Source organism: Choloepus didactylus, chromosome 7 (genome assembly GCF_015220235.1).
Source record: "Choloepus didactylus isolate mChoDid1 chromosome 7, mChoDid1.pri, whole genome shotgun sequence".
In the NCBI taxonomy this organism is placed as follows: Eukaryota; Metazoa; Chordata; class Mammalia; order Pilosa; family Megalonychidae; genus Choloepus; species Choloepus didactylus.
This window is the reverse complement of record NC_051313.1, coordinates 96999351-97024506: the sequence shown is the minus strand read 5'-3', so window position 1 is coordinate 97024506 and position 25156 is coordinate 96999351. Positions and strand designations below refer to the sequence as shown.

At 35.4% G+C, this 25156-nt stretch overlaps 1 protein-coding gene across 1 annotated transcript in view; it reads left to right on the top strand.

Annotated features, from left to right (window-relative positions):
- LOC119539691 (muscular LMNA interacting protein) overlaps positions 1 to 25156 on the top strand; it is a 159160-nt gene that overhangs the window by 58832 nt on the left and 75172 nt on the right. Inside the window, exons 9-10 of the mRNA XM_037843397.1 lie at positions 1194 to 1238; positions 11237 to 11281. Of these exons, the coding sequence (XP_037699325.1) occupies positions 1194 to 1238; positions 11237 to 11281 (90 nt within the window). The remainder of the gene's footprint in view (positions 1 to 1193; positions 1239 to 11236; positions 11282 to 25156) is intronic.

The following is a 25156-nucleotide window of genomic DNA, read 5'->3' as shown; positions in this document are numbered from 1 at the left end:
TCCGGAAAACCTCTGTTAGCTGGGAAGGCACGTGGTTGGCGTCTGCTCCAAGTTCTGGTTTCAAAATGGCTTTTTCCAAGGACATTCCTCTCTAGGCCACAGCTCCTCTTCAAAATGTCACTCTCAGTTGCTCTTGGGACATTTTTCCTCTCTTAGCTTCTCCAGAGCAAGAGTCTGCTTTCAACAGCCGTCTTCAAATTGTCTCTCACCTACAGCTCCTTTCTCAGCTCCTGGGCATTCTTTAGAGTTTCCCTCTTGGCTGTAGTAAGCCCGCTCCCTCTGTCTGAGCTTATACAGTGCTCTTGTAAACTAATCAAGGCCCATGCTGAATGGGTGTGGCCACACCTCCATGGAAATTATCCAATAAGAGTTATCACCCACAGTTGGGTGGGGTGCTTTTCCATGGAAACAACCTAATCCAAACGTTCCAACTTAATCCCCACTGATATGTCTGCCCCCACAAGATTATGTCAAAGATAATGGTGTTTTGGGGGACATGATACATTCAAACCGGCACAGATGGTAAGGCCCATTCAGGGTTGATTTTTTTACAGGTGACTGTGTCACAGAGAGAGAGAGAGGCAAGAGAAATGAAGGTATTAAAATCAGTGAGAATATGAAATCTCTGCAAACTAAGAGACAGTAAAGCCAGAATGGAACTGGCAGAAATCAGTGGTTTGGAAGTTCTTATGTGGCTGAAGAAATGTCACATTTGATGTACTTGAAAAATTAAGCTGCTGGATAGGAGGTAGAGTTCTGAGAGTGGGATGTTTGAAATTGAAATATCAGAGGTTTTGCATTTTATTGGGGAAGGCAAAGTCCAGGAATGATCCTGGGAATGGATGATTGAAGAGGCATGGATGAGAATATCTTTGGAGTTGAACAGCTCAAGGAATCAAGAAGACAGACTTACACATGAATTTTAAAATTGCAAAAACTTATGTAAGGAATGGGATGAAGTAAATAAGATAAAATTGCCAAAAGACTGATAGAGAGCTGTGATGAAAAGAAAATTAAAGTGAAATCATTTAATGAAGTGATTTTCAAAGAAATAGGGGAATTTGTATAGAAAAGAAAAGAGTAACGGTTTGAAAGTCTCAGTAGGGAAAAAAGTGAACACTTATCCCAGAAGTTGGATTCTTTTAGTGTTTTTGATTACTTTAGTAGTATAATTATTTTTTATTTTCATACAGATGCCTACAACTCTTCCAAGAGCAGCTGGTAGAGAAACCAAATATGTAAGTCCCTTTATAATTATATACATACTTTTTTAGTTGGCGCATATGCATGTTTTGGAGGGTACTCAATTATAGAGTCATTTAAATTGAATTAGTTAATTTTTTTCATAAGTGAAAAGGGGTAGGATGTTATGATTGGCTCAGATGTGGAAAATCAGGTAATGACTGAGATACTATATAAAGTAAGTTTATTGAATAAATTCCTTCTACTTTGATTAGTTTGACTAAAAAAATAACAACAACAACAACAACAAACAGAGCTCCAACACTTGATTTCTGTCTTTCTAGTTAGATGACATATTTATTTTTCTTATGGTTTATTGTGTTTAATACAAGAACATTTGACTCATATTTGAGACATTAAGATTTGCCCATTTCAAATGAGATTGCCACTTTATTTGATTTTGACTAGTTTGTTACTTTCCTTCATTTAAATTATTAGCAAATAGGTAAATTTCCACTTAAGAGCAAAAATAGATTAATAATGGTTGTGTAGGTATGGACTTGTACACTTAATTCTCTAAATAAATAAATTTGGGGAGTTGGCTCTGTTAGGAATTTTCCTAGATACACACACACACACGTGCGCACACACACACACACAGCCTCAACCTATCCCTACTCTCAGCTCACTTAATAATGGCATTTTCCATTACGTGGTCACCTTCTGACTCTGAATAAACATATTCTAGTAGGAACAACATTACTTCTTAAGTAGATGCTTAGTTTTCTGTGTGAAACAAACTAGTAAATTACACACTTTAATTACACATTATATTTCCTAATTTGTAGTTTGGGTGATCATCATCAAGACTAAATAGCTACTGTTTTGGTTTGCTAAAGCTGCCAGAATGAAATATACCAGAAATATGTTGGCTCTTTCATGGGGACTTACTAGGTTGCAAATTTATAGTTCTAAGGACATGAAAATATCTAAATTAAGACATCAAGAGGAGGATACCTTCTCTGAGGCAAGGCCAATGGCGTCTGGGTTTCCTCTGCACATGGGAAGTCACATGATGTCATCTGCTGGACCTTCTCTTCTGGGTTCTGGTTCAAAATGGCTCTCTCCAAAATGTCTCTGGGCATTTCTCTCATATATTTTCTGAACTCTCTCAGTTTCATCTGTCTTTTATCCTCCTATAGAGGCCTCCAGCAAGGGGATTAAGACCCACCATGAATGGCTGAGTTACATCTCAATGGAAACAACCTAATCAAAATGTCCCTCCCACAATAGGTCTGTCCTAACAAGATTAGATTAAAATGGTTTTCTGGGGCACATTACAGATTCAAACCTGCACAGTTATTAAATGTGTATTTTGTGACATATTGTCATTGCAATTTATACATTTCTGCCTTTATTTGAATTTCCTTATGACTAATTAATAAATGGGTTAAATTACTGAGCTCTATCACTTCAGGAAATAATGTTTAGAGGGTATGGGTAGGAACCCTGCTTAGATACATTTTTAGAAGCTTTCATCACTATTTTTTGTTATTTCTGGAAACCCTTTGGAGTAATACTTAAAAACAGTAGAGTTTGTGATAGCCTAGACCCAAATTCAAGTCATAGTACTGCTGCTTGCCAACTGTCTCTTCCTATGAAAATCACTTGGCCTCTCTGTGCTTTAGCTTTGGCTCCTGTAAATGAGAATACTAACAACTTCCTCGCTGGGTTGCTGTAAGATTTGGATGAGCAAATGAATGAAAAGCCATTAAAGTCATCCCTGAACCAAGGCATTTCTTAATGAGTGATAATTCTTCCCTTTCTTCTCCTTTGATATTGCTTTCATCCTCCCCTGTCTTCATTCTTCTCCTACTTATCTTTGGAAGATGAGAAGCACTGTGATTTTTCTGAGTTTCTTGTTTCTTTAGCTGGGTAGAAAAAAAGAAAGTTGCCCAACGATGTTCTAATATTCTTGTGGCAAATAGATTCTAAAAGATCTGATCCCAAGAAAAAGTAGCTAGAATTTTTACTTTACCACCTTTCTTTCCCATCTAGTCCTACCTTCCAAAGTGCCTCTGATTAGACTAATTTACAGTAAGGTGTGGATGTCTGATGCTTTCTCCCATCCCTCTCTAGGGATGATTAATTTGATAGTAATTGGAATAATTCTGGAGTGACTGCTTCAAACTCCATAGCCAGAGGTTACTTTAAGTTATTCTTCATTTTCAGTCAGTTATCAGACTTGATTAAAGTAGGTTTTTTCTCCCTATAATCTGGTGAGAGCATTTGAATCATCCAAAGTTAATATTGAATCATCAAACAGGTTCAATATAGACTAAAACAAATATAAATTCTGATTCAGATCAGGTTCTTGATTAAATTTGTTTTTTGTGAGAGAAGCTTGTCTTTACTTTCTCATACAACATGACATTTGAATTGTTGTTTGTGACACCTCATCTATGTCCATGTCTTTTGGAAGACTGAAGGGTAGTTTTACAATGGAAAGTGAAACCCAATTATTTGGTGCCAATTCATAGAAAAATCACACTGTACATTCTGATGCAATGATTACATTTATTAAGCAATGTCTTATATACTTATTTTGGGGAGAAAAAAATATTTTCTCAAAGTGAAATTTTAGAAAAGAAGTCCACCTCAGCTATAGGCATTGATCTTCTGTGAACAATGTCTTAAATACAATCCATTCTGGTTTTTTAAAATAGAATGACATTGTAGTATTTTCTTCTGGAAACTACAATATAAAATTGGCTCAGCTGTGGAATGCCACAAATACGCGTGATTGAGTAGCTTTCTTTCGATTAATTACTTTATTTGTCACCTATGTTTTTCTCCTTTCCTCTCCCATGGATACTCAAAATCAAATTTGAGGAGTTTATGGACTTTAACATTTCAATTTTTCACCTGTCTCTTCAAAACTTTGGAGAAACTAGTTGTCTTCACAGTATGCACCTGCTGGAACTAACTTGGTGTGTCATTGAATATAGAGGTTCTTGGATTAGATTCAACCAAGGATCACTCAGTTTACCAACTCCTTCTCCACTGAGGAGGTTGTAACAAAGGGAACACTTAAATTAGAATAAAGGAAGAAAAAGTTTTTGTTAACTTGAGGAAATCCTCAACCCCAAATCCCTATTTCTGGGGGTTCTTTAAAGCATAATATATATTCAGTTGATCATGGCTGGTGGAAAAATTGGCCAGCATGTTCTAGCTCTATTGTTCAACCTTCCGCTTTTGTACATTAATTCAACAAATATTTAGGGAGAGTCTGCAGTGTACCAGTCAGTGAGCAGTCCCTGGAGGGGGAGAGAGGAAAACAAAGGCTAGGTCCCCAATCTCTGAGGCTTTCATTCTGGTGGAGGAGACAGAGAATAAACAATTAAACACATAAGTGAGCAGAAATTAAGGAAGAATTGGCCAGAGAATTGGTTAATGTTAAAACAAATGTATCAATGTTTCAGTATTTTCAGAATATTTCCAACTTTCCTGGGAATATTATAGTGGCTTAATAAAATAATGAGAAATTGATTGATTGACTCTTCTTTACGGGGCCTTTGTTGAAAGGTTGACTTTTCCTCATTAAAGAAATGAAAATCAATATAAAAGAGTTTCCTTCTTTGATACTTTATTGCATATTGTTACATTTCTTATAATCTATTTTTTTTTTTTTTTAGGATGAGCCAGGTGCAGTAAAGCACCATCAATTCAGACTAATAAAAATAAAGATTTGCTTCAATTCTTGTTATGCCAACATTACAGGTTGTTTTAAAATTATTCAATTGAGGTTCTCTTAAGAGTAACAAAGTTGAAACCAGACTCACAACATGTTGCTTAGTAGTGATTCTTGGGAAACTAACAGGGTTTATTAGATTAGTTTATCATCAGTATTACACTTGATTCTTTTTAATAGATGCTAAATTCAGTAGCAATAGCTAATATTTTGAGCTTACTTTGCAAACAGGCTTAATTGTCTCATTTAAACCTTAAAAGGCAGTATGAAATAGGTATTATTTATACAACATTTTCATTTACAGAGGAGGAAACTGAATCTCAGAAGTCACAAAGCTAGGCAAAATTCAACCCAGTTCTTCCTCATGTCAAAGCCCCAACCGTGAGCACTCCTCTGTACCTGCAGGAGCTGGAAACAGTTTGTGTTCCTTAAATATTTTGTCCATTTGTATTTATACTCTGAATATGAATGCAAATTAGTTCTTTATGCCCAGTAACCTTCAGTCCAAACTTAGGATGAATGATTTAATATTTGATCATATTAACATATATATTATTAATGATTTACTATATTTCCAAGGTTTAAATCACTCATTTATATGTAAATTAACTCATAATTTATAATATAATGAATGAGTGATTATTTCTCATAGCACTGATTTTGAAATAGATTGTATTTTCCCATTTGTAAATGAATAAATTTTCCATTTCAATTTCTACTTCATTCTGTTTTCACTGTGTATCATCTTTGGAGGAGAACATCATTTTTTTCTTTGTATTACACTTATCTTTGTAAATATTTACTATTTTTCATTAACTGCTACCAGTGTAAATTCATTTCATTCATATAAATCAAAATCACAGTGCGCTTTCTTAATACAGCAACTTCAGAAAATAAGGCAAATATTTTGGGCCTATTACTAATTTATCAAAAAGCCCTTAGTTTGAATCACATTCTACAGAAAACAATTTATTTCATAAACTCTCTATATTTTATGTCTTATTTTAAATGCCAGGGAACTGACTTAGACAGACTTACTGAGTACTATGTAGTATACAGGTAAGATCTCATTTTAGAGAGCTCTAGGGGCAGAATAATGTCACTGTAATGGAACCATATTGCTTCCAAAATATCAAAGTAACATTTAAAATGTGTCAAACTTTATTTAGAATATTTCCCGCTATACAGACATTCAATAAAGGTCATCTCCAATTTGGGCTTCTCTTGTACTCCCCTCTCTGCTCTGCAGGGAAATGTTCCACCTGGGATGCTTCAGCAGCGATGTGGACTAACGCAGTCATGGCTCGCAGGGTCTGAGTTGGCTCTAAATGCAACTCCAGGTCCATTTTGGCCTCCCTAGGACAGAGCCAGAGGTTTGATGGGTTACAGGAGGAGTTGTGACCTGGAAATAACAAGAATTTCCAGTCTATTTCTCATTCTTTATTTCTTTTCTGCATTTTGCAGAACTATTTCTGAGATATGTGTGGGTGAAAGGGGATGAGGAAATGAAAGAAGGTTGGAATGGGATGGGTTTTGCTGAGGAGGAAGAGCAAGGGATTGAATGAGCTACACTCTATGCCTTGTACCCTTCTTGTCACCATTTTAAAACTCTTCATGAAATGTGAAGGTGCCACATTGCAGCCAAACTTCCCCTTGATCTGATCTTTTATTCCCATTTGCATATATGAACTATAGTTGCCATTCATTCTCTCTACGAATTGTGTGCATGACAAGTTGGAATCATCAGTCCCTAGCTCAAACACTCAAACTTTAAAAATATCTCTTAATCTACTTTCTACATTTAGTTATATTAATAACTTAGAAAATGGCTTTTAATGAGATATTCATACAGGACAAGATCTACAGAAAGTAGAAATGATGCCTCATAATACCCTCCACATGGCTTGGTGCCTAACATTCTCACCATAGGATTAATTCTGGTGAGTAGTGTCTTATGTACACATGACACAAACACTTTCTGGGTTAAGAGTAAAGATAATGGCTCATCATTTTATAATTTTATATCTTCTCAAAGCCAAGCTCAGCATTCACGGATTATTAGGTACACAATTCATATTTTGAGTGTTGTCTTCCTGTTACCTCTAGATCAGTCTTGCCTGGGAGAAATAACATAATTCAATTAAGACATTATGACTGATTAGGGTTCTCTGAGTCTTGAGAAAGAGAATAGTTTAGAGGACAGTTAGAGTGAACAGAGAAAAGATCAAAGAGAAACAACTTGCTGTTGAACCTGTTGTTATATGCAGGTGGGAGGAAGATGACTGCTGAAAGGGAAAGAGCATGCATGGCCAAAGTGGAAGTGGCAGAGTGCGGATGGAGAAAGCAACCTTTTAATACTTTTTATCTGATACAGCTTGATTTTGTCTCAAGCGCCCAAGAGTGATGCAAGCCAGAACTGTTGTCAAATGTGGGAAAAAGTTGCAGAGAGTACAAGGAAAAGCAACTCTAGACAGTGACTAAGATGCTCAGATTTAGTGCATGGGCATCTGGTATCAAGTCTATGGGTGAGGAAAATGTGTTTCTACAAAGCTGCCATAGCACAATTGGTAGTCTTGTGTAGAATTGACTTTTCAGTGGATTTCAAATCCTCATATTTTTTCCTTAATTTTCATCCTTTTACTTCCCATGTAACTTAACTACTTAAAAGACTTTATTTAAAAAAAGAAATTTTGGCTGTCATGATTTTTTGACCGCTGTTAGGTTTTGTTATGACCTCTTCCCTCTCTTTCCTATTTTTCCCTTCTCTTTCTCATCTCTCTCACTTTTCTTTTCTTTCTTCCATACTTAAAATGATGTCAAGGTCTGTAGAATATAGTTTACGGGATTTTGTTTCACACAAGAGTCATTCATAGATTTATTGTAAATGTCCTTCAAAGTTAGTATTAGCATGTATAGACATGAACAAGCAAGAACTTCAATGTTATTCAAATACAGTTTCAAGTTTATTTTTAGGTATTCCAAGTTGGTTCTCTGCCTTAGCTTAAAGGAACGATTGGCAGGTGTTCAAATGTAGCAGCCTTCTCCTACCATCTGCTGCTCCAATCTCAGCTCATCAGATATAATCTTCCCTTACTTTTTGGAAAACAATTGTCATGGTATTGATAATTTAACTATAAACACAGCATTTAATAAACAACATTAACCTAAATTAAGCAAGAATAAGGAGACTTCTCAAAGGATTTACACAAATGGTTGGGTCGTAGAAAGATTCTGATTATTTTAGCGATGATATACACAAGCCTTTATTCTTCCTCTCTGGAAGAGATATGCCATTATCGTTAATAAATATACATTCAATCCTGGGGTTCACATTTAATGTTCTCTTTTCTCTGGGAACATTTCTATAATAATGATGAAGTCCATTATATTAGAAAAGATAAAAATGTATTGGTAGAATCTAAGGCATATGATTGTTATATAAGGATTCCCAGTGAAGGAATAATTATATTATTGGGCTTTATGGAGATTGAATACAAAGACTTTTAGGTTTTTCCTAAGTGAATTAGTATATTTTCTAGAGCATTTTGTTTTGTTTTCCTAAAATAATCTCGAATTGTTTAGCACAATATACGGATTAAGTATCAGAAATCTAATGAAGTTGTGCAAATATTTTATTTTTTAAGGTGTAATTCTCCTTTCCTATAATTATCGAGATACATTTTAGTCATATTTTATTTCTGTTAAGATAGTCACATTTAATTCAACACTGAAGTTATTCATTATTATTGACAAAGTGCATTTTGAGGTTAAAAGCCAAACCCTAGGTGAACTGAGAAAACCATGAAGGCATTCGCAAGGGTAGTTTTCTGCAGCACAGAATATCCTTAAACCTCAGTGCACACTAACCTGGCTCACAGCAATTAGGGATGGTGAGTGTTCAGCCAAGAAACTCTGCTGCTGTGAAGCCACCAGGAATGGCAGCAAGTGGTGACGATCCCTCTGAAGAATGGCATGAGTAAAAAAGCAGAAAATAACAAGGTTGAACACAGAGTGAGAAGGACTGCAGGTGTCTTGCCATTAAGTTTGGTGACTCACACTCCTACGTACTTGGCAATACCAAGAAGAAATAGTTAAGCTTTTAGTTTTCAGTTACCGTTCATCTCTGAGAAAGCAAAAACAATATTGATATGTCCATTTTACACCATGAAAATACTTGAAATTTCAAAAAGAATAGAAATATATTAAAAATACCATTTTTTCGTATTTTAGCCAAGCATGTTCATAATTACGTATCTGTATGTTGACCACCCCTGTCAACACTGAAGGCTGAATTGAAGTGGGAGATGCAGCTTTCCATCTAAATGCATAAATTCTTGATGAAACATAGCTATTAAAATGCATATAACTAAACCTGAAAGAAATGAAAGGAAATCTCCTTATACCAGAAATGAAGTAAGAGTTCTGTAAGAGAGTAATAAGAAGATGCTAAACTCTTGGTAGAGTACAGATGCATCAGAACTTTGGTGCTAGGAGCCAGGAGCTGAGGTTTTAAATTTTAGTCCATGGTAATGCTAAGAACTGTGAAACAATCCTTTGGCTAAAACCAGGAGCCCAGAAGGCCACAATGACCGTGAGGCATGGAAGAGAAGAGAAGGTAAAGCCCTCCTCTATCCCTACTCTATACTCTTGAGTGGAAAAAGAGTCACTCACAAGAAAATGGGAATCTCGGTCTGTGAAATTGGAAGATCAGGGTGGAGTGGGGGCTTTAGGAGCAATAGGATGGGGAAATAAAATGGAAACTGCTCTAGAATGAGTGAAACTCTTAGGACCCCCACAGAGGCATACATTAAATACATTGTGGAGATGATTTCCCAACCCAGGACTTTTTGGACACATATGGAAATCAGCACCAAATTTACCTTGACTGAAGAGCTTAAACACACACACACACAATTAGTAAAGAACACAATGGAGGAGAGGCATGAGGAGAGCCAGTAGATACGACCAATAGGAGATTTAGCAGGTACAGAAAAATATGAAAAGAACTATAAAATAAGTATATTTATAAGGTTTAAATAGTTAAAAGGAGTTACAGACACTGAAGGGCAATATTTGAAAAAGAAACAATTTCTAGATGTGAAAAATAAAGTTATTAAAATTTAAAATTCAATTGGCACATAAAACATACTTATATATATCTATATAGTTAATGAAAACATAGACTCTCAGGCTTATCTGAAGATACCATGCAGATGTCAGCATAAATAGATTTTAAAAATATGAAAAGGAGTTTAAGAGAAATGGGGAATGGATTGAGAAGGTCCAATACATATTTAATAGATGTAATAGGAGAAAGATAATATTTGAAAATATATTCACTGAGAGTTTTCCTGGATTGAAGAAAAATATGTTTACTTAGAATGTAGAAACACATGACATCCTAAAAAAAGATAAATAAAAAGAAATCCACCCGCAGTCACATCATAATGAAATTACAGAATGTGAATGAGAAAAATCTTAAATGCTAACCACAGGTGAAGACAGATGATCAACCAAGTAATGGCATTTAGACTGACAGCGGCAACAGAAGCCACAGCTAGTGGGATAGTATCTTCAAGACACTGAGAAATAATAACTAATACCCTAGAATTCTATGTCCATTTGAACTGCCATTCAAGAATGAGAGCAAAATAAAAACATTGTCAGACAAATCCCAGGACAATGAGTTCTGATATAACTATCCAAGAATTTATTTCAGTAAGAAGGAAACTATGTCCAGATGAAAGGAATGAAATACAAGAACCTTGGATAAAGAAACCATATTAACTGGCTCTTTAATTTTAAACAATTTTAGAAACCAAATCATTTCGCTCCCAAATCATGAAAACTTTTCCTTTTATATAAAGATATTTTAAGGAAAATCTGCAAATGTTTTCAGTTTGTTGTGACTAAATATAAATGTTAGACAATGTCAGTATGCTTAAGTAAAATATGGAGTATATGAAGAATTAAATATTATATAACCTGGAAGAAGTTTTTATGTCATGTGATAGTGCTTGTGTTAAGAAGATGAGAAGGAAAAGCAAAATATAAAACATCATGTTCACTACTATGTGAACTGAATAAAAATGCATAGGATTTATATTGTAAGGCAAAGTACCCAAAAGGTTAAAAGTTTTATGGTGGTGTAATATTTTTCCTTTTACTTTATACTTTTTGAAATCCTAAAATGGACATATATTACTTTAATAATAAAAGAACTTCAAAGTACTTAAAAATATAGATTTATTATTTTATTATAGTATGAAACTCATTTAATAAACATCATGTTAAATTTTGCAGGCAAATCTCTCCTCACCCTCCTCTACAGTATCTGAGAGTCAACTGGTACGTATCCTCTTTATAACTCATAGACCCACTTCAGAAAATTCTGATCTCTCAAGATTGAAAGTGAACTGAGATATAATTTTATAGGCTTACTTGTCTAATAAAAGTTTACTAATGCTTTACTAAAGCTCCATGGTGGGTGGTTGCAGTTTACAAACACACGTAAAACATGGACCCTGTGTATATCCTAGTAGAAGCGTTAGACTTCTACTAGGAAAGTAGGACTTAAGGAAAGTGGGAAATGAGCTCTTTTGGACAAGAGGATTAGCATGTCAATTGTCCAGACCAGTGCTAAGCTGTAGAAATATAAACCAGACTTGAGAGCCATACATGGAATTTTAAATTTCCTAGTTGTCACATTAAAAAGGTAAAAAGAAGCAAGTTATGTTAATTTCAATAATAGGTTTTATTTAATGCTATGTAAATATCATTTCAACATGTAAGTATAAAAATTACTGAGATATTTTACATTCTTTTCTGTTTTTTGTACTGTCTTTGGAATCTGCTGCATATTTTATACTTATAGCACATCTCAATTCAGACTAGCCCCATTCCAAGTGTGACTAATGGCTACTATATTGGACATCACACAACTAGACTCTAGAATCTGTTATTTATGGATAAAAATTTTATTAAATAGAAGAATTACTTTTCCTTAAAGTGTTGTGCATTTTTCATTTTTATGGTGGTTAGTAAATTGAAAGCATGAAGTAAGATGCCTAGGTATTATTGGTTAGAGGTTTTCTTTATATTTTTGAATTTTTGTTGGCTATAAATATAAATTCTTGAGCAATAGGAACCTTCAGGAAAATTAATGAAAATTTCTAGAAAGTAGTTTGAGACATTAAGAAGACAAAATTTTTCCCCTTTGTAGACCATTGTTTTGGTGTCTTATATTCACAGTCTTCGAGTTATCTTGTAATTGTCATGCTTCAAATAGCGGGAAATGATAGCAATATTTTTGTTTGTAAACAGGAAAAATTGTAAAAAGTATAGTTTGGTTTTTAAAATAGCCTGATTGAATCAAACCATTTGGGTTTATTAATGTATATTCAAATAGTGCGTATATGTTGTGTTTGCATGTGTGTGCGTGTGTATGTGTATATATGTGTAATTTTAGTGTCAGTTGGTTTAGATCAGTGGGCAGCAGCCTAGTATAGTTGAAAGAATCCTGGAATGGGAGTCAGAAAACCCACTTTATACTTCCTGTTCTGACATGAATTACTCAGGTAATGCACAATAAGTCTGGGAGTCTGGGTCTCAATTTCCTAATTGAACAATAAGAGCATTCTATTACATGTTTCCCAAAGCCCTTCCAAAGCTGTGAATCTATGGTAACTAACACAGTAAAGTGAAGGAGTTGCCATGGAAACAAGCACTGCAATAACATTATGAAGTTGAATGGTTTTCCACTTTGGCTATGGAAACATTACTACAACTATTTCAATATTTTAAATAATGAAATGCTTATTTCTTGAGAGAAATCTGTGTCAATCAAGAATATTTTGAGCATCGTCATTTATAACTGCACTGAACATAATATGCAAAATATAGATTTTAGAAGTTGGATGATTAAATAATGGGTTTTGTTTTTCATATAGAGGTCAGTTCTTAGCTAAATATTTTAAGAAACTGTTTCAAAAAGAAAAATCCATATATATATACACACACACACACACACACACACACACACACACACACATACATATACCTATCTGTATATGTAATTATTTTATAAAATGAAGCATAGTAAAAATAACTATTTGAGAATGCAGTAAACTTTTTCTTGCTTAATTAAATAATTCTGTGTTTGAATTCTCTAGGGGGAAAATATAAAGCATTGCTTTGACTGATTTTGATGATAATTTCTTTGCTTTTGCTTTAGATCTTTTCTGTAAGGAATCTAAGGCATTTCTTAACCAACTTTTAAATTACGATTTAATCCCCAAACACCCTTGAGATATAGGTAGGTTTGTGAAGGGACTATTATCAAGCAAGCTCATCACACACAAAATGAATGCCTCTTGGATTGATACATTTATTTTTCAGTCACTTTAGTATCCATTTCATGACATGAATCCTGTGTTCACACTAGCTTGGAGTGGAAAAATCAGGATAGAAATAATTGTATAGAAGAGAAGTTATATGATGTTTCTTCTTTAAGTTTTAGGATATTGTTACTCTTGTTAAATAACAATTTATGAATGAAGTTATAGAAAATTTTTTCATGTTTGTGAATGAATTTCCTATATTTGCTATCATGGACTCTCTTAGGGAGTGATTTCTGAATAATTTAAATAAAGAGAATGCCCTTGAAAAATAATATTATGGTGTATATTTACACATACACACACACACATATGTTTATAATATATACATACACAGTTGCCATATAACTTGTAACACTAGCAATGTATATAATGCTCTTTGTTTATATGTGTGTGTATCACATAAAATTATTGGCAATATATGATATATTATGGCTTAATTATATAAATAAACATATGTTTTGTATGAAATAGGCAGTTCATAATTAAAATTAACTCTTATTTTAGGTGGGAGATGTAGTAAACTGAAGTGAAAATTTATGACAAATTGCTGGGGTAGCACAAGCTTGATACAGAAGCCTTTGCTTTTCAGATTTGACCTTTTAGGGACATAAGTTTTTTTCTTCTTAAATTGATTTACTTATTTGCTTATTTTCATTGAAACTACCAATTCAATATTGGAAGGAAAAAAAAGGAATTATGACTGTGACCCTTACTCTTTTTTTAATATTATTGTTATGGTAAAATATGTAACATAAAATTTGCCATTTTAACCATTTTTAAAAGTAGAATTCAGAGGTATTAATGACATTTATAATGTATGCTACCCTCACCACTGTCCATTGCCAAAACCTGTACCCATTAAGCAAAAATTAAGCAACCAGCAATCCACTTCCTGCCTCTATGATTTACTTATTCTGGAAGTTTTATAAAAGTGGAATCATCAAACAATATTTGTCCTTTTGTATCTGGCTTATTTCACTTAGTATAATGTTTTAAATGTTCATTTATGTTGCAACATGTGTCAGAACTTCATTCCCTTTTATTGCTGAATAATATTGCATTGTATGTATATAGCACATTTTCCATATGCGTTTATCAGTTGGTGGACATTTGTTTTGTCTCCACTTTTTAGCTATTGTGAATAATGATGCTATGAACACTGGTGTACAAATATCTGTTTGAGTCCCTGTTTTCAGTTCTTTGAGGTTTTTATCCAAGAGTGGAATTGCTGAGTCATATGGTAATTCTATGTTCAACTTTTTGAGGAACTGCCAAACTTCCACAGTGGCTGCACTGTTTTACATTCTCAGCAGCAATTCACCAATACATGAGAGTTGCAATTTCTCCACACCTTCACAACATTTGTTATCTTGTTATATTCCTTTTTTTTTTTTTAAATAATAGCCATCCTAGAGGATGTGAAGTGGTATCTTATGGTCATTTGGATTTGCATTTCCCTAAAGGCTCCTGATGTTGAGCATCTTTTCATGAGCTTATTGGCCATTTTTATATCTTCTTTGGAGAAAGGCATGACTCTTACTCTTAACTTAAAATATTTCCATTGTTTATTTTGGAAGTTAAATGAGTTTGTGTTGGGCTTATGAAACTAATTAACCAATCTATGCCTCAGTTTCTTCTTATATACAATAGCATTTTGGTACATCAGAACTAGACAGGAATTTAGAGATGTGAGTGTTGGAAATACCTATCGATAAAATGGAGATTAGGATAACTACTCTGTCAATCTGAAGGAGCTATTATCTTTTTTTAAAAATTCAGTTTTATTGAGATATATTTACATACTCTACAATCATCCACAGTGTACAATTAATTGTTCACAGTACCATCACATAGTTATGCATTTATCACCAAAATCAATTTTTGAACTAAAAAAATAAATAAATTTTTAAAAGTAAAAAAATAAAAAAGAATAAAAATACAAGTGAAGAAGAACACCTAAAACATCCCATTCCCCATCCCCCTATTATTCATTTACTTTTTGTTCCCATTTTTCTACTCATCTGTCCATATACTGGATAAAGGGAGCCACAAGGTTTTCAGAATCACACAGTCACACTATGTAAGCTACATAGTTATACAATTGTCTTCAAAAATCAAGGCTAAAAAATAAAATAATAATAAAATAATAAATAAAAATAAAAATAAAAATAAAAAAAATCAAGGCTACTGGGTTTCAGTTCAACAGCTTCACGTATTTCTGAAGGGGTGTCATAATATGTGAAGTTGCCAATAGAGCCGTATACATATGGGAGGTATAATTACACAAGAAATCTTGGAATTTGGAAGAGATAATATGAACAGCCTTTTTCATAGGGAAAAAGAGGCACAGAGTTCAAGTAGATGATCTAAGATCACAGAGTTATTGCTGTTGTCACTCATTTTGTTCTCTTTGACTTTCAAAAATGGAATCATCATTATGTATTTTAGATAATTCAAGGAGAACTGGAAAAGATTGATCAAGGAGTTGGGAAATTGGGCCTCACAGAAAGTGTAACATTCATTGGACACCTCCTGTGTCATAGGCTCTGTGCCTGTGCTTTATATGCAATGGCTGGCAAAAGTGATGACTTACTGAATCACAGTAAGACAAGACTGGAGGGGTCAGTCAGGTGGTTGAGGTTGTCCACCTGTGGGGAGTGCTTACTCCGGCATTATAAAAGGAACAAGAAGAAAGGAAGAACGTAGGATCTAGGATATGGGTGAATCTTCAAAATGCTTTCCTAATTCCTGAGCTGAATCGGAGCAGCATTCATGAAGGCTGGCAGGTCTCTTTTCTCTGGATAAGGAAACAGGTTACGTGCTACTAGATGGGTAAGCTCTGGCCTTGCTTGGTGATAGGGCAGCCTGGTTTAGAGGGCATTTGACTTTAGCTTTTGAAATTATCTGCCATTATAAAATGTTTGTTATTGAGCAGGATGGAATACTGAATCTACAGAGTACAAAACAATAGATTTTTAAATTAATGCACATAGCTAGACACAGGAAAAAGCAAAATGAGGCTTACTGGAACATTAAAGAAGCAAGTGCTTAAACTTGCAGATACTTTGTTCCTGGTTCTGAATGCCAGCTGATGTGTCCTGCTTGAGTGGTGCATGACTCATCTTTCTGAGGGCCCTTATGGTCTCTGTTGTTCAGAAAACGTAGCCCTGAAAGCTTTTGTGCAGAACCAATGTCTTCAAGCTTAAATGTGGTTTCTCCTTGACCAGTTTTTCCTTGACACCAGGTACTTGAGCGCTACAGCATTTATCTAGTACGCCTCCTCAGGTTTGAGTCATGCTATTGTCTTTTCTTTAATCATTGAAACATTTCAGTCTGACCAGTGGGTGTTGTTTATTCCACAAAATGTTTCTTGATCTATTGGATGTGGCTTTAAATTTTTGAAATCCTATGTATGTTTATTTTTATACAATTATCATAGTAATTATAAAACATTTTTTTAAAAGTTTTAGGTAGATACTTTTCTGGATAGTCTGGCTCACTTAATATCAACATTTTATATTTACAAATGAAAAATATGTATATTCATTTTGTTCCTTTAAAACTCCTTTTGTGCTTTTTTTTCTTTTTTTACAAAGTTCTGTTGTTCATGTTATCTCATTAGTTTCTCAAACTCATCCTGTGAGTTAGTATGGCAGGAATGATTATTTTCATTATTCTGATGAAAAACTGAAGTTCAGATATCTGCAATGCCATGTCAACAGTCCTATGGCTAATGGGTAGAATCAAAATCTATTTTCTTCCAATTTTGGGAGATTTAACCCACATCAATATATTTTGAAGTTTGGGATGCTTCTTTGAGGAAAACAACAGTTTAAGCATTTGTTTCTAAGAATATGATATTGTTTCTAGAAGACTAATAAATATTTATTAATTGAATGAATGAATTGGCTAAATAACTAAGAAAATATTGCTTTTGTCCACAATCTTGGCTCAATGAATGCCTTTGGGTTGGAAAAGCTTTGTGCCCCCAGAAACTTTAAGGAAAGGAAAAAAAAAAAAAAAAAACAACAAAGAATAAAGCACTGGAGAATGAAGACAAGACTCTGAAGCAAATGGATTAAAAAAACAATCATGGCACCTACACAAACTCTGGATCCACCAAATTAGTAGAATTTTTAGTCCAGCTCACAATTTGCTGTATGCTATATTTTATTACATTCTTGCTGTTTTGTTTGTTGCACATCTTATCTCTTCCAAAAAAATCAAAAGAAACCCTTGAAAGCTGGAACCCTATCCTTTATTTCCTTTGTTCCCCCATCAAACCAGCCCCAGAGTTTACTACAGTCATGAAAGACAATTAAAAAATATTAGTTCATTAGTTGAGGTTAACAAGAAAAGTGTTGCTCTAAGAAGCCATTATTTTAAAATCTTTGTAATGGATTCCCTAGGTCAGTGCTGGGAACTAATTTTCAACTTTGGTCTATTGCCAGAGGCAGTGCCAACTTGCTGTCATAGAATTATGATTAATAAGTTCCAGAGGACAGAAACAATATCTATTTTTACAGTGCCCAGAATAGCAATGTTCAAGTATAAGTGTATACTTGATAGATTACAAACATAAGTGAATAGCGGGCACAGACCAGCACACAAAAACCTGCCACTGGGTCCAAAGATTCTGCGTAGTTATCACTCTATTTATTGGACTGTTTTCCCCTACGACTAATAGTAGAGTTAGATGTGATCTCCTCAGCCCCATGCCACTCTTTAATTCTCTTTAATTCTTTTAATTCATAAAAAATGTGACACTGTGGTCTTTTGGTTTAAATAGTTTTATTGCTTAGCATTATGAGAGGGGGAATCACAATTATTTTTTTTTTTAATGGAGAGGTCTCTAAAGAGTTCATCTCTAGCCTTCACATCCTGTATCCCTCTGCAATAACTTTAGCCTTCTACTCTTATATCTGAAGGTGGAATGCACTAAGCTGCTTTCTTTATTTTGTTCCTTAATTGGTGAAAGGTGGTACAAATCTTCTATGTTGCAAAGGTCCCTCTTCTGGGTAAAATAATGGGAGACCCTTTACCCCAAGCAGCAATTAACACCTTATCTTAAGGCCTCCATTGTGGATTATAGCCTGTCTCTCAATCAGTTTATTCATTCTATGAATATTTATTGAGCACCTACTGGGTGCCACATAGTGTTCTAGGTATTAGAGAATCAGCAAAGATCTCTGCCCTCATAGAGCTTACATTCTAACCATGAAAGCAAGATAATAAACACATAAATAGATGTCAAGTGTTGATAAATGCTATAGGAAAATATAAGAAAAGTAAGGGGGCATAGGGATTCCTATTTTATATGGGTTATGAGGGAAAACTTCTCTGAAAAAGATGATATTTGAACAGAGACTCAAAAAAAAGTGAAGAAGAGAATCCTAGATAGGAATGAAGGAGCTCCAGATAGAAGGAAGAGTACGGGCAAATTCCTGAAGGAGGCTGTATCATGGTTTGTGTGCTAGAGTGGGGAGTGAATGTATGAGAAAGACAGATGAGGTTACAAAAAGAAAGGCTGGTTGGGTGTAAGAAAGATCAGTATGTTCATTATAAGGAATTGATATTTGCCGTTTGGAGAATTTTCTCATTTCTCTTTTCTGTGCCTTTTATGTTGACTAAGAGAGCCATTGCCCTTTATTATTTCTCCACTTAGGCTAGAAAGAAAATTATAGTTGCTTTCCCTTGTTAGAAACAAGCATTATGCAAAAAAGGCTCACCCAGTTCTGGAGGAGAAAAGAATTTATTTATGATCTTGCAAGAAAGGGCACACAGCCAAAAACGTAGTAGGCTGGTGTGCCAGAGGAAGAGAATGGCGATCTTTTAATCTCCTATTCCTAATGCACAAGTCCCTCCCCTGTTTCCCCATTGGCTGGGTACTACAGAGGTTACAGCCTATCCGAGAGAACTAACTAGCCCATCTTTGAGATTTTAATTTGTACAGCCTATCTGAGAGAGCCAACTAGCTCTTTATTGAGATTTTGAATTGATCAGCCTATCTGAGAGAGTTCATTCAGTTTAAATTTTCTGCTGGGAGTTCCCGCCTCTGATTTCACCTCATATCTCTTAACATTCCAGTAACCATGGTTACTTTCCCATATAAGGAGCTGGCGCAGATTCTCTCTTTCTTCCCTTTACCACAGGGCTTGTTTAAACTGGTTCTGCCTCCATTTTCCCTATTCCATGCTGTCTCTATGTGAAAACTAAACTTATCCCTTTCTTAACACCCTGGTATCAGTAGAATGACATTTGTGGCTATCAGTCATAAATCTAGCTCTTCTATGCATTCTATAGCAGATAAAAATGAAAGAAAGGGCTTCTTTGGGCTAATTTAATTGTAATATTGCTGGACAATGACATTCTTATAGTAGTTCACCTTTGATTTAACCTCCTCTAACTTGATTAATCTAATTTTGTTTTCTTCCTTTCTTTCTTTCTCTCTCTCTCTTTCTCTCTCTCTTTCTTCTTCCTTCCTTCATTCCTTCTTTCTTTCTTGACATAGACTTAGCAAATCAGATTTTCCAGAATTAGAGAACCAAAGTCTACTTGAAGTCTGAACACATGAGGTGACTGTAAGCAAGAATGCAGTGTAGATAAGAAGTTAATAATGGGCAGTCTGTTCTACAGCCTCCTATTGAGTGTGGACGTAGAAATACAGGTCAAATAGATGTCTCTAGGATACATGACCAGGGGAAATCTTCCTCTAGGTGAGCAGCAAAAAGTTTTAATGGGTTGAATTCTCTCAAATTTTTGAGATTTGAGTGCCTCTCAATTTTCAGTGTGCACATGAATCACCTGGGGATCTTGTTAAGAGGCATATTCTGGTTCAGTTGGTTTGAGGTGGGGCCTGAGAGTTGGCACTTCTAAAAGGTTCTCAGGAGCTGCTGTGGCTGGTCTACAGAACCCATGATGAGTAGAAAGGTTCTATGTAGTAGATAACTTTGTTTGCCTAGAGCCATTAGTTACTCCATGTGACAGTTTAGTCACTAGCAAATGTAGATTACATGGCCATCTGACATTGAGAAACTAAATATTAGGAAGAGCAGAGAGGAAGTTAACTATTATTCTAAGAGCCTTATGTGTGTGAGCAACAGTGACAGTTGCTTCACATATGCTCTTTTATAGATTTTCTAAAAGGTATCGTTCTGGTTTGCTAATGCTGCCATTATGCAAAATACAAGAAATGGATTGGCTTTTATAAAGGGGGTTTACTTGGTTACATATTTACAGTCCTAAGGCCATAAAAGTGTCCAAAGTAAGGCATCAACAAGAGGATACCTTCACTGAAGAACGGCCATTGGCGTCAAGAAAAACTCTGTTGGCTGGGAAGGCACATGGCTGGCATCTGCTTGTCCCAGGTTGTGTTTCAGCTCCTGCATTTCAAAATGGCATCCTACAAAAGGTCTCTGGGTCTGTCTCTCTTAGCTTCTTGGGAACAAACACTGGCTGGCATCTCAGCGTCAGCAGCTGTCTAGGCCTGTGTGGCTCTTTTTAAAGGACTCCAGTAAACTAATCAACACCCATGATGAATGAGTGAGGCCACACCACCATGTAAAGAATTCAGTCAGAGTTATCACCTACAGTTGGGTGAGTCACATCTCCATGGCAACAACCTAATTCAAATATCACACAAGGTTAGATTAAAAAATCATGGCTCTTTTTGGGGAACATAATATATCCAAACCGGCACAAGTACCTTGAGACCCTTGCTTGGATGATGGATTTGAATATGCAGAACAAGCCTTATGCAATAGCTCCATGTGGTATGATACCTGAGGAGGCAGGAAAGAAAATAAAAACATTTGTACCATTACCTATTTTGCAAGACAATCATGGATTAGAATTATAACCCTTTAGCAGAAATAATGGCTTTTCCAAGGTGATACAGTCTATTAATAGTATTATAAGACTAAAATCTCTGTCATTGGTGCTTTCCTCCCACAATATTATGCTGCTTCTTGGGAATGGATTTTTAACCAAGTCCAGAGAGACACCAAAACAAACGTGATACTTTTGATGTCTCGGACACTCCAACTACAGGGTCCTTGAGTAGGTGGTATATGTGTGTGTGTGTGCATGTGTTTCTGTATGTATGTGTTTGTGTATATGGAGGGAAGAGTGTGGATGTGTGAATATACATATTGAGCAGGAAGTCATCAGGTCCTATGGTGTTCCAGGAATGCTCTCTTCATAAAAGCATTTGTGCCATGTTTAAGGGAAGAAAACAAAGTAAATTTAGAGGACTAGTGAAAAGTAAAACCATATAAAAGTGAGATTACAATGGCCAAATCAAGGATGTGAAAGTTGGCAGTGGAAATAAAGCAGAAGCAATGAATTTAAGAGGAATCAAAAATAAAAAAGTACTAGGACTCTGTTATTGATTGGAAGGGGGAAGTTATAGAAAGGTGGATGTTTAAAAATGACTTCACAGTTCTAGTGGTATTGTATCTACCTATCATCTCTTTCTTTCTTTCTTTCTTTCTTTCTTTCTTTCTTTCTTTCTTTCTTTCTTTCTTTCTTTCTTTCTTTCTTTCTTTCTTTCTTTCTTTCTTTTTCTATCTATCTATCTATCTATCTATCTATCTATCTATCTATCTATCTATCTATCTACCTACCTACCTATCATCTATGATGTAGGTATAGAAGTAATTAAAATCATGGGCTTGATGATCAGACCACACTTGGATTTAAATCTTGACTACTCCACATATTAGCTGCATGACTTTGTCAACTGACTTTTCTATTTAAGCCTCTATCATGGTTGCTTGTGAAGAATTGATGAGATAATCTAAAATATTGAGCACAGTGCCTGATTCCATATAGCTAAGATACGGGATCTGGGTCTCTGGGAGAATGATGGTGTCTTTAGATGCAGTGGGTCCTCAAGGGACAAGCAGTTTTTGAATCATGGGGAATGGCATGAGCAAGGTGCAGAGACTGCCATAAACATGATTTGTTAGTGTACAATGGTTTATGGAGAGTGCACAAGTTTTAGAATTGCAAAACCAGGGTTAAATTTCCAACAATCAAAAATGGAGAGATAGTTGGGTATAGAGTGTATGGTTAAAGGTCACAGGACAGGAAGTGTGAACAATGTCAAAAGCAAACTTTGGACTCTGCCCCAATCAAAATGGCAGAGTAAAACATTTCATAGCTCCATCCCCTACAAAAGCTTTGAACAACAAGCAAGAACTGGCAGAAACATCTTTCTCAAAGCCAGGAAACGGTTAAAGGATTGAAGTCACAAGTCAAGTGCCCAATCAAGAGACAGTCTACTTAAAAGCAGTAGGACCTTGTGTTGCCCTGGCTGGCCCCTCCCCCACCCCTCACTGTCTTGGCACAGAGCCAGCCCACGCTCACAGTGCAAGTCTATGGTCCTGGTTCCAGAGGGAGCAGAGTAATCCTTATGCACATAATGGGAGTGTGTATGTCTGGCCCAATATGTCTGATGGTGGCATGAGGGACTCACAGTCCCAGAACTTGACCTGCATACAGCAGTCCTACAGAATGCTGTGGGAAAACCATCAAGTTGTGCTGCCTGGGGCAAGGGATTGCTGGCTGCAGGGCATATAGTGCAGTGTCTGGGACTGTGAAGAAACTGTTTCCTAGGGAAAAGGGTGCATTCAGGCCATATAAATGGGGAAATTTCCAGGACAACTTGTTCATGCTCAAGACAGGAGGGAAGGATTAGGGAGGTCCCTACCCTTTGGCCTGGAGCTGGTCTCCAAACTCATTGTATGGATAAGTCCCAAAAGAGAGCACTCCCACAGTCTGCGAGAACTGGGAAAGATGTTTTTTTTTTTCTCCTCCTCTTCCTCCTGCTTTTCCTCTTCCTCCTCCTTTTCCTCTTCCTTCTCCTTCTTTTTAAAAAATTAAATTCCTGGCATTCAATGAAAGCTCTGTCACAGCTGGGTACAAGCTTAAAGAACAGATGCCTCAGAATCTAAATTGCACTGACAACACATTAAAATATCAGAATTTCTAAGTTTCAACAACAGGCTAGAAAACATACAATTAAGCAGGAAGTGATGGCCCAGGGAAAGGAAAAGATTAAAGCATTAGAAACCATTGATGAGCAGGACCAGACCTGGGACATACCAGACTTTAAAAAATAGTAAAGGTCCTAAATATGCTCAAAGGAAATTAGGAAAACAATAGATAGGCACAAAGAGAATATCAATAGAGAGGTGGAAGTGATGAAAAGGAATCAAATGAAGCTGAAGACCACAGTACAAGAAACTAAAAATTCCCTAGGTGGGTTCAACAGTAGATTGGAGCTGGCAGAAGAAAGAATCAGAGAACTTGAAGATAAGACAATTGAAATAATTCAGCTTGAGGAGCAGAAAAAATAAAGAATGAAGAAAAGTGAACAGAGCCTGAAGAACCTGTGGGACTCTATCAGGCATGCTGATTTATGCATTGTGGGAGTCCCAGAAGGAGAAGAAGGAAAGAGGCAGAGAATATTCAAGGAAATAATGGCTGAAAACTTCCCATATTTAATCAAAGACATGAATATACATATCCAAGATGCTTAATGAGCTCCAAACAGGATATACCCAAATAGATCCATGCCATGGCACGTTAAAATCAAACTGTCAAATGCCGAAGATAGAGAATTCTGAAAGCCACAAGAGAGAAGCAAGGTGCCACATACAAAGGATCCTCAATAAGATTAAATGCCGATTTCTCATTGGAAACCATGGAAGTAAGAAGGCAGTGGAATGACATTTAAAATGCTGAAAGCAAAAATTACCAACTAAGTATTTTTGCCAACCAAGAATTCTAAATCTGGCAAAACTGTCTTTCAAAAATGAGAGGGAGATTAAGATGTTCCCAGATAAACAAAACTGGAGGAGTTTGTCACCATTAGACCAACCCTCCAAGAGATGCTAAAGAGAGTTCTTCAGGTTAAAGGAAAGGACAATAAACAATAGATCAAAGCCACGTAAAGGCATAAAGTTCGCCAGTGAGGGTAACAACATGGGTAAATAAAAATGCCAGTGATATTTTATTTTTGATTTATAACTCCACTTTTTATTTCCTACAGGATCTAAAAAGCAAATGCATAAAATATAATAATGAATTAGTGGTTTTGGACTCATAATGTACAAACTTATGTAATTTGTGAAAAGAGCTACATAAAAGTAGCAAGATAGAGGAGTATAAGAACATGGTTTGTTTGTACTATTAAAGTTAAGTTGGTATCAAAGCAAATGAGATTGTTAAAGATTTAGGATGTTAAATTAAGCTCCATGGTAACTACAAATACAATATTGTAGAATATGCAAGATTACTGAGACAGAAATTAGAGTAGAGGCTGTCAGGGATGGGGGGCAGGGGAATGTGGAATTAATGCATAGTATGTGTAGGGTTTCTATTTGGGGAAGTAGAAAAGTTTAGAAATGGAAACTGGTGAGGCTACTGCAATATTGTGAATGTGATTATTCTCATTAAATGGTATGCTTTGGAGTGGTTGAGATGGGAAAGATAATGTTGTATATATGTTCCCACAATTAAAAAAAAGAAGAGGAAGAAATATAACTAAAGAGAAAATGACAATTAAATGCAATACTTGATCATGGATGAGTTCTGGCAAGGGAAGAGAAAAGGCACAAAGGGACATTATTGGGACATGTGAAAAAAATATGGAGTGTAAACTTTATATCAGTGCTGTTTCCTGAACTTGATAACTGCACTGAAAGTGGTTACATAAGTGAATATCCTTGTTCTTAGGAAATGGGCACAGCAGTATTAAGTGTTTAGGAGTAACCTATACTCAAGTGTTCAGAGAATGGATTGATAGGTAGAGAGAGGG